Source organism: Oncorhynchus nerka, linkage group LG2 (genome assembly GCF_034236695.1).
Source record: "Oncorhynchus nerka isolate Pitt River linkage group LG2, Oner_Uvic_2.0, whole genome shotgun sequence".
In the NCBI taxonomy this organism is placed as follows: domain Eukaryota; kingdom Metazoa; phylum Chordata; class Actinopteri; order Salmoniformes; family Salmonidae; genus Oncorhynchus; species Oncorhynchus nerka.
Window position 1 is genome coordinate 10,124,786 of NC_088397.1, and position 13,736 is coordinate 10,138,521.

At 38.6% G+C, this 13,736-nt stretch overlaps 1 protein-coding gene across 1 annotated transcript; it reads right to left on the reverse strand.

Moving 5' to 3' along the window:
- Positions 1–4,294: 4,294 nt before the first annotated feature.
- LOC115126729 (OX-2 membrane glycoprotein-like) lies at positions 4,295–8,770 on the reverse strand. Its single transcript, XM_065022948.1, has 5 exons — positions 8,560–8,770; positions 8,050–8,391; positions 6,737–7,063; positions 6,012–6,110; positions 4,295–5,491 (listed from the first exon to the last, which is right to left on the reverse strand). The coding sequence occupies exons 1-5, from the start codon at positions 8,597–8,599 to the stop codon at positions 5,427–5,429; spliced, it is 873 nt and encodes a 290-aa protein (XP_064879020.1). The 5' UTR covers positions 8,600–8,770; the 3' UTR covers positions 4,295–5,426.
- Between the last annotated feature and the right edge of the window lie 4,966 nt (positions 8,771–13,736).

Sequence of the window (13,736 nt, forward strand, 5' to 3'; positions counted from 1 at the left end):
TGGTGATGTTACTGTAAACAGAGCTATAACAACCTACCCCTGATTTGAAATGGTGATGTTACTGTAAACAAGGAGGAGCTATAACAACCTACCCCTGATTTGAAATGGTGATGTTACTGTAAACAAGGAGGAGCTATAACAACCTACCCCTGATTTGAAATGGTGATATTACTGTAAACAAGGAGGAGCTATAACAACCTACCCCTGATTTGAAATGGTGATATTACTGTAAACAAGGAGGAGCTATAACAACCTACCCCTGATTTGAAATGGTGATGTTACTGTAAACAGAGCTATAACAACCTACCCCTGATTTGAAATGGTGATGTTACTGTAAACAAGGAGGAGCTATAACAACCTACCCCTGATTTGAAATGGTGATATTACTGTAAACAGAGCTATAACAACCTACCCCTGATTTGAAATGGTGATGTTACTGTAAACAAGGAGGAGCTATAACAACCTACCCCTGATTTGAAATGGTGATATTACTGTAAACAAGGAGGAGCTATAACAACCTACCCCTGATTTGAAATGGTGATATTACTGTAAACAAGGAGGAGCTATAACAACCTACCCCTGATTTGAAATGGTGATGTTACTGTAAACAGAGCTATAACAACCTACCCCTGATTTGAAATGGTGATGTTACTGTAAACAGAGCTATAACAACCTACCCCTGATTTGAAATGGTGATATTACTGTAAACAAGGAGGAGCTATAACAACCTACCCCTGATTTTAAATGGTGATGTTACTGTAAACCGAGCTATAACAACCTACCCCTGATTTTAAATGGTGATATTACTGTAAACAAGGAGGAGCTATAACAACCTACCCCTGATTTGAAATGGTGATATTACTGTAAACAAGGAGGAGCTATAACAACCTACCCCTGATTTTAAATGGTGATGTTACTGTAAACCGAGCTATAACAACCTACCCCTGATTTTAAATGGTGATATTACTGTAAACAAGGAGGAGCTATAACAACCTACCCCTGATTTGAAATGGTGATATTACTGTAAACAAGGAGCTATAACAACCTACCCCTGATTTTAAATGGTGATGTTACTGTAAACAAGAAGGAGCTATAACAACCTACCCCTGATTTGAAATGGTGATATTACTGTAAACAGAGCTATAACAACCTACCCCTGATTTTAAATGGTGATGTTACTGTAAACCAAGCTATAACAACCTACCCCTGATTTTAAATGGTGATATTACTGTAAACAAGGAGGAGCTAGAACAACCTACCCCTGATTTGAAATGGTGATATTACTGTAAACAAGGAGCTATAACAACCTACCCCTGATTTTAAATGGTGATGTTACTGTAAACAAGGAGGAGCTATAACAACCTACCCCTGATTTTAAATGGTGATGTTACTGTAAACAGAGCTATAACAACCTACCCCTGATTTTAAATGGTGATATTACTGTAAACAAGGAGGAGCTATAACAACCTACCCCTGATTTTAAATGGTGATGTTACTGTAAACAGAGCTATAACAACCTACCCCTGATTTTAAATGGTGATATTACTGTAAACAAGGAGGAGCTATAACAACCTACCCCTGATTTTAAATGGTGATATTACTGTAAACAAGGAGGAGCTATAACAACCTACCCCTGATTTTAAATGGTGATATTACTGTAAACAAGGAGGAGCTATAACAACCTACCCCTGATTTTAAATGGTGATATTACTGTAAACAAGGAGGAGCTATAACAACCTAGAACAGCCTACCCCTGATTTGAAATGGTGATATTACCCCTGATTTGAAATGGTGATATTACTGTAAACAGAGCTATAACAACCTACCCCTGATTTTAAATGGTGATGTTACTGTAAACAGAGCTATAACAACCTACCCCTGATTTTAAATGGTGATATTACTGTAAACAAGGAGGAGCTATAACAACCTACCCCTGATTTTAAATGGTGATGTTACTGTAAACAGAGCTAGAACAACCTACCCCTGATTTTAAATGGTGATGTTACTGTAAACAAGGAGGAGCTATAACAACCTACCCCTGATTTGAAATGGTGATGTTACTGTAAACAGAGCTATAACAACCTACCCCTGATTTGAAATGGTGATGTTACTGTAAACAAGGAGGAGCTATAACAACCTACCCCTGATTTGAAATGGTGATGTTACTGTAAACAAGGAGGAGCTATAACAACCTACCCCTGATTTGAAATGGTGATATTACTGTAAACAAGGAGGAGCTATAACAACCTACCCCTGATTTGAAATGGTGATATTACTGTAAACAAGGAGGAGCTATAACAACCTACCCCTGATTTGAAATGGTGATGTTACTGTAAACAGAGCTATAACAACCTACCCCTGATTTGAAATGGTGATGTTACTGTAAACAAGGAGGAGCTATAACAACCTACCCCTGATTTGAAATGGTGATATTACTGTAAACAGAGCTATAACAACCTACCCCTGATTTGAAATGGTGATGTTACTGTAAACAAGGAGGAGCTATAACAACCTACCCCTGATTTGAAATGGTGATATTACTGTAAACAAGGAGCTATAACAACCTACCCCTGATTTGAAATGGTGATATTACTGTAAACAAGGAGGAGCTATAACAACCTACCCCTGATTTGAAATGGTGATGTTACTGTAAACAGAGCTATAACAACCTACCCCTGATTTGAAATGGTGATGTTACTGTAAACAGAGCTATAACAACCTACCCCTGATTTGAAATGGTGATATTACTGTAAACAAGGAGGAGCTATAACAACCTACCCCTGATTTTAAATGGTGATGTTACTGTAAACCGAGCTATAACAACCTACCCCTGATTTTAAATGGTGATATTACTGTAAACAAGGAGGAGCTATAACAACCTACCCCTGATTTGAAATGGTGATATTACTGTAAACAAGGAGGAGCTATAACAACCTACCCCTGATTTTAAATGGTGATGTTACTGTAAACCGAGCTATAACAACCTACCCCTGATTTTAAATGGTGATATTACTGTAAACAAGGAGGAGCTATAACAACCTACCCCTGATTTGAAATGGTGATATTACTGTAAACAAGGAGCTATAACAACCTACCCCTGATTTTAAATGGTGATGTTACTGTAAACAAGAAGGAGCTATAACAACCTACCCCTGATTTGAAATGGTGATATTACTGTAAACAGAGCTATAACAACCTACCCCTGATTTTAAATGGTGATGTTACTGTAAACCGAGCTATAACAACCTACCCCTGATTTTAAATGGTGATATTACTGTAAACAAGGAGGAGCTAGAACAACCTACCCCTGATTTGAAATGGTGATATTACTGTAAACAAGGAGCTATAACAACCTACCCCTGATTTTAAATGGTGATGTTACTGTAAACAAGGAGGAGCTATAACAACCTACCCCTGATTTTAAATGGTGATGTTACTGTAAACAGAGCTATAACAACCTACCCCTGATTTTAAATGGTGATATTACTGTAAACAAGGAGGAGCTATAACAACCTACCCCTGATTTTAAATGGTGATGTTACTGTAAACAGAGCTATAACAACCTACCCCTGATTTTAAATGGTGATATTACTGTAAACAAGGAGGAGCTATAACAACCTACCCCTGATTTTAAATGGTGATATTACTGTAAACAAGGAGGAGCTATAACAACCTACCCCTGATTTTAAATGGTGATATTACTGTAAACAAGGAGGAGCTATAACAACCTACCCCTGATTTTAAATGGTGATGTTACTGTAAACAAGGAGGAGCTATAACAACCTACCCCTGATTTGAAATGGTGATATTACTGTAAACAGAGCTATAACAACCTACCCCTGATTTTAAATGGTGATGTTACTGTAAACAGAGCTATAACAACCTACCCCTGATTTTAAATGGTGATATTACTGTAAACAAGGAGGAGCTATAACAACCTACCCCTGATTTTAAATGGTGATGTTACTGTAAACAGAGCTAGAACAACCTACCCCTGATTTTAAATGGTGATGTTACTGTAAACAGAGCTAGAACAACCTACCCCTGATTTTAAATGGTGATGTTACTGTAAACAAGGAGGAGCTATAACAACCTACCCCTGATTTTAAATGGTGATGTTACTGTAAACAGAGCTATAACAACCTACCCCTGATTTTAAATTGTGATGTTACTGTAAACAGAGCTATAACAACCTACCCCTGATTTTAAATGGTAATGTTACTGTAAACAAGGTGACAATGGGCAGTTTCTTTTTTAAATACAGCATATAGTTTTATCACAGGTGGTAACACAATCCATATAAAGAATGTTTAATAATTAAAAACAATTCAAACATTTTACAGATCAAGCAAGAATAATAGCCTGATTTTATAAACAGTGTCAAATCAAGTGGAAATGGAATCGAACACAACAAGCAACATACATTATCAAAATAAATAACAATAGAAACTCAAACAAGACGATATATCAAAGAGCAAAAATGTGCATTATCATCATTACATTCTAAGGTCTCAAATACATTCACACATTACACTGGTATAACAGGAAGAACAAAACTATCTGTAGTTCCACAGATTTATAATAACAATGCACTGTAAACTTAACTTGAACAAAAGTGCAACAAGGTCAATCATATTGAAGTGGGTTGAAATAAAATAAATTACTAGGTTATTTAGAACATAAAATAAATAGATACATCTATTCTACTTGGTGTATGTTATAATAAAGTACAGTCAAACAGTAGGTGGTGCTGTCCTAATAGATGATGAGGTAACCTAGCCTGACGACTCAAACTAAATTCTTCCACTGCTTTGTCCTTCACCACATACGTTAGTCTGAATATGGGTAGGGTTATTATTGAAGTTGTTTGTGGTGACGGGGGGCACGACGGGCGTTGTACAAAACAATGTCTTCAGCGATTGGATTGTCTCTAACCAATCACAGTAACAGCCAATTAATTTTCAAACCCCTGTTTAACCCACGTGTGTTCTAGCTCTGACTCAACCCATCGTTACTGGACAAATCAGATGGCACAGAATGTGTTGGCATTCGGTGAAAAGCTGGGGAGGTACTCAAATCCAGACTCATTGCGAAGAAGAAACTAATGTCCTTTGGCGTAACATTTGGCTGGAGCAAGGAGTTTGGGTAGCCAGGCAACAAGTAACCTACCTCATATGACAACACTCACCTACAAGAGGTCATCAATCTCTCAAAAACCTAAAAGTGCCATTTCAGTACCTCTAAACAGCATTAACCATATCATGGCTTGTATAATAAATGTGTTAATTAGCTTATTTATGACTGTGTAAGAATGATTCAACAAGGTTCAACATCCAGGCTCAGTAACAACAGGTTTTCCAGTCCTCAACAAAAACTGCTGTCAGCTACAGTGCATATAAGCACAGGCAGCAACAACAGACAGATGTTTACACAATGCTCCTAAGACGGTCCTGCTCGTCTGCTGTGGTTGCCAACGCTGCTTGCCTGCAACCTGCCAGAGAGAATGTGAAGGTTACTATACTGTACTACAGTGAATCTAAAAGGACGTTATCCATAAACATTCCGGAGCTCCAAGGCATCAGTTTATTTGATAAAAGACAGAACCATATATTGAGTTGATGACTCAATTCATTCCACTTGTACATTTACATACATTTAAGTCATTTAGCAGACGCTCTTATCCAGAGCGACTTACAAATTGGTGCTTTCACCTTATGACATCCAGTGGAACAGCCACTTTACAATAGTGCATCTAAGTATTTTAAGGGGGGGGGGGGTGAGAAGGATTACTTTATCCTATCCTAGGTATTCCTTAAAGAGGTGGGGTTTCAGGTGTCTCCGGAAGGTGGTGATTGACTCCGCTGTCCTGGCGTCGTGAGGGAGTTTGTTCCACCATTGGGGGGCCAGAGCAGCGAACAGTTTTGACTGGGCTGAGCGGGAACTGTACTTGTCTTACTAAGACGATTAAAATAAAGATATTAGATATTACAGATAATCTTGTGCGGACTCACCTTTTTTCTTTTGAAGCTCGACACAACCCAAGATGACTAAAAGGGAGATGATTAGGAACACTGGGATGCCAACCGCCCACGGGGATGTCCTCTTGTCATCTGGAAGGTGAAACATGAAACTCCAGTGAGCATGTGTTTGGAGAGACAGCATTTACTCCGAAGAGAAAAACAAGGAATTTTACACCCTTTTTTAATGCATTCAGTTTGAATAACATGTGATATCATGTTCTGTCCCATCTATCCAATCATATCATCCATCACGTAGCTTCCCTGAGGGGCTGGAAACTCCCCAGAACTCAACACAAAACTTGACTACAGTGTGATTTTAAAAAGGGAGTGACTCGTGATGCTTTGCCATGGTGGTTAACATTAAACCCAACTGGTGAGATAAGATTACTAACAGCACTAATAGCATCACAACATTAGCCTCTTGGAACCAGCCTGAAATCGCTGCGTTCTGTTTTCAGGAAACCGAATGTTGCACTATTGCACGATGATGTTGGTCACAAGGCTATCACAACATGCCCCTGGGGATGATGTAGCCTGTTAAATAGAACGCCAAATTCATGTATCCAAATGTAAATGTTTATTATTAATATCATGAATTTGGCATGCCATTTATAGATCTAGGGTGGATGTTTTCTCAATGTTGTTTTCAAGTTGGACCATTCTGACACGCTAAAAGAGTATGGTTTAGAAGTATATAATACGTCAACATTACGTACCCTCTTCAACCTCCCTCTCTCCAGGGAGAATAGGAAGCAGGACCCGCTCGTGTCTCTGTGTCCTCATCCCATTGTTTACGATACAGTCCACGTATCCCCCTGAGCCTGGCAACAGTTGGAGGGTGATGTTGCTATTGGCTGTTATAGTTTGGTCTTTGTTAATGACAGTCCAGTTGTTAGGCGTCTTTATGAGTGCAGCTGCAGATAGGTTCCATTGGATCCAAGGTGCTGGTTTACCTGTGGCAGAGCAGCTGACCACAACTTCCATGTCTGCTTTAGGTTCAGTGCTGGGGACTTTTTGCATTGTGGCTCTCACTTCAGATAAACCTTTGAATAGATGAAACAGGGAATATTAGATCATATTGATTTGATTTATATTACTTATTTTACCAGACAGATCAATTAAGAATTGCTTTCAAAATATGTATCATGTTTTCATATGTTTTGACACCAGCAAATGTCCATTATTAATGCAGCAGAGTTCATGGTCGTTCAGACATTTTTGGGAAATCCTGCCAGTGATGTAACAATGCCAATATGGTGATTTATAGTTGAAGTTAGCTGGTGTTCTAAACTATAGTGTTTCTATTCCCCTAATAAAACCCCTAATAAACTGTCCATACTGTATTATTCAGATATCATTCCTTAGCAAATGTCCTGCTGTAAAGGCTGACTAAAGGATTATTCTATATTTAGCGAAGCACCAGATGTAAGGACCTTTATATTACATGTATTGGGGGTTTTGCTTATAAATGTATTAGTTTAGCATCTACAGTACATTAGTAAAGTATTCAAACCTCTTCCATTCTTCCACATTTAGTTACCTTACAGGCTTATTCTAAAATGTATAAAATAAATACAAATTCCTCATCAATCTACACACAATACCCCATAATGACAAAGCAAAAACATGTTTAGACATTTTTGCAAATCATTAAAAAAAATATACTTTTACTACATTTGAGGCTGTAATGTAACAAAATGTGAAAAAAGTCAAGGGGTCTGAATACTTTCCGAATTAACTTTATGTATTGCTTATGAAGTCTTTATGAATGCTCGATAAGAGTGTTTCCCAAAAAATATCATCTCCAAGGATACTCCCAGTGACTTCCACTTCTATACCAGCACACCTGATTCAACTAGGTCTAATCAAGGGCTGAATAATTAGTTGACCAGGTGTGCTTGTACCTGTGCTGACCTACGATTATTATTTTGAGTTAGAATATCACTTACATTAAAATGTTGTAACTTCAACTGAATAGAGAACGATAGAGGTACGGCCTAAAACTGTTATTATTCAGTGCATTAAATACCTTGAACGGTAAGACACGTCTGCTTGCGTCTTGATCCACTCGGGTAAACATTGAAGGAACAAATATAGCAGGCTTCGTCTGCCCATGTTACGTTCTTCACGGTAATAGACGTTGAGTTGAGAGATGCTTCCGTGAAAACCACCTTGCCTCGGTGCGGGTCTATGATTTGAGCTCCAAACCGCTTGCTGTAGGTGGCCAGATTCTCCACCGAGTCGTCTTTGAACAGCCTCTGCCAGGTGACTTGCAGCACACCTGTCGGGTCCGCATGAGTGCAGGTATATGATGCGTCGGCATTGAAGTCAACACTGGTGTCTCCTCTAGCTACGACGTTGACAGAGACCGCTACAAAAGGAAGAAGACAAGTTAACAGGTAAATAAATAAAAACAAGTTTAGCCTACATACAAAATATTCAATAACCTGTCAAACGTAGGAAATGTTGTTTACCTAACCCATCTCATTTTATATGAGCAGAATCAACCCCTAGTCAGAAGCCATGGAAAACAATTTACCTTCAGAGAGCAGGCATAAGAGAACGAGAAAAGTATTCATTCTCAGCTGGTGAATGTTGATTTAAACTCTTGGTTTTGTTTCTCACGTTGGATCATAATATATTGCTTCGTTAGTTGCACGTGAAGTGAGTCAGAGTTTTTTGGAAAGCCCTTAAATTGATGAGGGGGTATAGATTAGCCTAGTTCCCCAGTGGTTCCCGGCCGTAGCCAATTACAACGTGACATCTACTGTAAAATACATGACAAGGAGGAAGGAACTCTTAGTATTATTATTTTTGTGGCGAATATTAGGCTGAAGCTGAATGACGTCATTGCAACAAAATAAACGCGGAAATGTATTTATTTTGACGTAACATTTTTTTGGTTCACATGCTCTGTGCCAAACTAAACTACAATGTAGAGGTCACCACATCAAAGGTATCGAAAGACTACTGTAACCACAGCAAGTTCAAAACCAATTAGCTGCTAATGCTCCACCCCAGAAACGTAACATGCCTACACTTGATGAACATAGATTTCAGTCAATCTACAGTACCAGTCAAAAGTCTAGACACACCTAATCATTCAAGGGTTTTTCTTTATTTTTAGTTTCTACGTTTTAGAATAGTAGTGAAGACATCAAAATGATGAAGTAACACATATGGAATCATGTAGTAACCATTTGTGTTAAACAAATCAAAATATATTTGAGATTTTTCAAAGTAGCCACCCTTTTGCCTTTGACCGCTTTGCACACTCTTGGCATTCTCTCAACCAGCTTCACCTGAAATTTCCAACGATCTTGAAGGAGTTCCCACATATGCTGAGCACTTGTTGACTGCTTTTCCTGCGGTCCAATTCATCCTATACCATCTCAATTGGGTAGAGGTTGGGTGACTGTGGAGATCATCTGATGCAGCACTCCATCACTCTCCTTCTTGGTCAAATAGCCCTTACACAGTCTGGAGGTGTGTTGGGTCATTGTCCTGTTGAAAAACAAATGATAGTCCCACTAACTAAGCGCAAGCCAGATGGGATGGCATATCGCTGCAGAATGCTGTGGTAGCCATGCTGGTTAAGTGTGCCTTGAATTCAAAATAAATCACAGACAGTGTCACCAGCAAAGCACCCTCACACCTCCACGCTTCACGGTGGGAACCACACATGCGTTCACTAACTCTGTGTCTCACAAAGATACGGTGGTTGGAACCAAAAATCTCAAATTTGTACTCACCAGACCAAAGAACAGATTTCCACCCACCGGTCTAATGTCAAATGCTAGTGTTTATTGGCCCAAGCAAGTCTCTTATTATTATTATTATTATTGGTGTCCTTTAGTAGTGATTTCTTAGCAGCAATTTGACCATGAAGGCGTGACTCATGCAGTCTCCTCTGAACAGTAGATGTTGAGATATGTGTGTTACTTGAACTCTGTGAAGCATTTATTTGGGCTACAATTTCTGAGGCTGGTAAACTCTAATGAATTTATCTATGGGTCTTCCTTTCCTGTGGCGGTCCTCATTAGAGCCAGTTTCATCATAGTGCTTGAGGGTTTTTGTGACTGCACTTGAAGAAACATTAAAAGTTCTCAATTTTCCAGATAGATTGACCTCCATGTCTAAAAGTAATGATGGACTGTCATTTCTCTTTGCTTATTTGAGCTGTTCTTGCCATAAAATGGACTTGGTATTTTACTAAATAGGGCTATCATCTGTAAACCACACCTACCTTGTCACAAAACAACTGATTGGCTGAAATGCATTAAGAAGTCAAGAAATTCCACAAATTAACTTTTAACAAGGCACTCGTGTTAATTCAAATGCATTCCAGGTGACTACCTCATGAAGCTGGTTGAGAGAATGCCAAGAGTGTGCAAAGCTGTCAAGGCAAAGGGTGGCTACTTTGAAGAATCTCAAATATAAAATATATTATACACATTTTTTGGTTACTACATGATACAAAATGTGTAATTTCATAGTTTTTATGTCTTCACCATTATTCTACAATTTATAAAATGGTAAAAAATCAATTAAAACCCTTATATGAGTAGGTGTCCAAACTTTTGACTGGTGCTGTACATAAAACATTTTACAATGTGGGAAATGATGATGCTGTGTTATGGTAATAAGGTGAGCATTTTATGAGTGAGACATTTTCAAGATTTGAAATCTATTACAGTAAGTAATGTGTCTATCATAGTGGTTCACAGAGTTTCTTCAACATGCTTCTCACATTAAGTGCTGTTCTGGTAATTGTGTCAGTAGGAAGTTCCCAGATTCTCATCCGGGTGGTTGCTGGTCTTCATTGTTAGTCTGGTGTTGTGGAATTTCCTCTTCCTAGGAGATGTGTAGTGAGTGACTGTGTCTGAATGTCATAGCAAAAGGGGGAAGTCCACTGCCCCAGTAGGTAGAAAACACTAGTTGCATTACACAAGTGAAACTGAAAGCTATTTAGATACTTATGTGACTTCATTAATTGAAGGTGATGTTAACATCACATTAGTATAACCAGTGGTGTAAAAATACTATCATGTGCTACTTCAGCAGTTTTTGGGCGTATCTGTACTTTTATTTTGCTATTTATTTTTTGACAAATTTACTCCACTACATTCCTAAATAAAATAAGGTCCCTGACACCCAAAGGTACTCGTTATATTTTGAATGTTTAGCAGGACAGGAAAATGGTCAAATTCTCGAGAATATCTGACGGACTCACTAAACACACCTTTTGTTTGTAAATGTTATCTGGCTTGCTAAATATAAGGAATTATAAATTATTTATACTTTTATTTTAGCTACTGAAGTATATTTTAGCAATTACATTTACATTTGATATTTAATTATTGTTTTTAACTTTGTTTAACTAGGCAAGTCAGTTAAGAACAAATTCTTATTTACAATGAGAGCCTACCGGGGAACAGTGGGTTAACTGCCTTGTTCAGGTGCTGAACGACAGATTTTTGCCTCGTCAGCTCAGGGATTCGATCCAGCAACCTTTTGGTTACTGGCACAACGTTCTAACCACTAGGCTACCTGCTGCCCCACTTAATTATACTTAAATTCAAATACTTTTACTCAAGTAGTAGTTTACTGGTTGACGTTCACTTTTACTTAACTTTTTGATTATGGTATCGTTAAGTATGACAATTGTATTATCATAATTGGGTTATAATTGTAATGGTACATTTTATTACATCATAAACTGCTTGTCCTATTAAAGTATAATCCCATCACTCTGTAATTTTACCATTGACAGTCTAGCTAGGAGCAGCCTTAAGGGTGGCAGGTAGCCTAGCGGTTAAGAGCGTTGGGCCAATAACCAAAAGGTTGCTGGTTCGAATCCCTGAGCCCACTCCAGGGTCGCCATCAATGATGGCTGATCTCCGAGGGTGTCTCGGGGAGTGGCCCAAGAGAAGGTCTGAGTCATGGTTACTGTAGGAAGGAATCAAATAAAAGAGGATCCACTACCCGAGGGTTATTACAATACTCTGGGCCACTCTCGGTGGCCTCGGTAGTAACTGAATCCAATTCCAGGAAAGGAGAGCAGTCATAATGATACTTACAGTAGACACTCATTATCAGAAATCACTGTACACTTTGATATCCTGTGATTGTATAAAGGGTATTGGAATGTGTACTAAGAGTTATCTGGTAAAACTGAAAGTAGCCTAGTTTAGAGAGGTGGGCCAGTAACCAGAAGGTTGCTGGTGTAAATCCCATGCCAGACGGGAGAAACTTCTCCAGGGCTTCTGCAGTGTGTACAGTGTCACAACACTGTAGGGGCAAATTGTGTACATATGTAGTTTTGATAAAAAACCCTTGACAGGGGAAATTGAGTAAAAAGGTATGTTCTAATCCAAATATCTGAACCAAGCATTGTCATTATATCTTGGGAAGAACCTGTTTAATATTCTGGTTAGCAGTTGTGGTCTTAAATGACTGTGGTGACATTGATGCATGTGACGCTGTCTCACTCAACCAGAGGATGATTCCAGCTGCATCTCAACACCTATGTATCTAATGTACATAAAAACAGACACAGTGAAAAGACAAAGATAATAATTTGAAACATGTTTTTTAACAATTGATGTAGTCTACAGTACAGAATATAGACCATATAAAATATGTCACAAACTCAACGGTAAATCTAATGTATGGAGATAATTCAGTACAATCAGATGACGCAAGGCTCTTACACAAATATAAAGCATTCACATATGTCATCAGACAGGACACTTTTCTGGAATTTTTTCTTCAGAAATGTTGCATCACTATCTGTTCATACCGCTGTGACTAAGTCCTTTTTCAAATATAGCACAGCGACACCTAGTGGAACTGCAGTTTTATTTTCCTTTTTGTTTCTTTAAAAAAAAACACAGGAATTAAAATGACTGATTTAATAATGCATGTTGCTGTGGAGGTGACAGACACTCGTGGCCTGGCTCTACTGTTCAGCAACACTAAAACCAGAGGGAGCCATTGTAATACTATGGTTCGCTCTGGTACTACACACATGCATGCATGCATACACAGTACCAGTCAAAGGTTTGGACACCCCTACTCATTCAAGGGTCTTTAAATAAACGTTATGGACACTTACCACGCTGCGCATTGGTCCTCCGATCCTTCTCGCTTCTCCTCGTCAGAAGAGGAGGTGGAATGCCGTTACAGCCATCCTCTTTCATGTTGCCTAAATGGTCTATCACTCTGTCAAACAGTACACGCGTTTAGTTTTTATTGTCCTAGGCTACCTGGCTAAAATACTTGCTCGCTAGACTCACTTCCTTTCATGGACAATGATACACTAGGCCAGATAGTTAACATTAGCATACTACATCTAGCTACATGTTGAACTTCCATCCTCTCAAGCCAGGGGCACAATGTATTAATTAATGGTTGGATCAGAATCGACGTTATAATCATTGGCCAGTACAGAGAATTAAGTAAAGCCACAAGTCTAAATCTCCATCCATGGCTAATTTAGGAAAGGGCAGATTTTTTGCTAGCTAGTTAGCCACCGTAGTACAACACAACGAGATGCAACAATTAATGTTTTTTTCTGTCAATAAAGACATTTGGCTTGTGATGTGATTGGTCTGAAGCCAAATCCAGACTGGCTTCCCTTGACACTTTGAGAGAGGAGGAAGTGCTGCTGTTTTCTAGCTTCTACCTGTCTTACTGTTTCACAGAAACACTTGG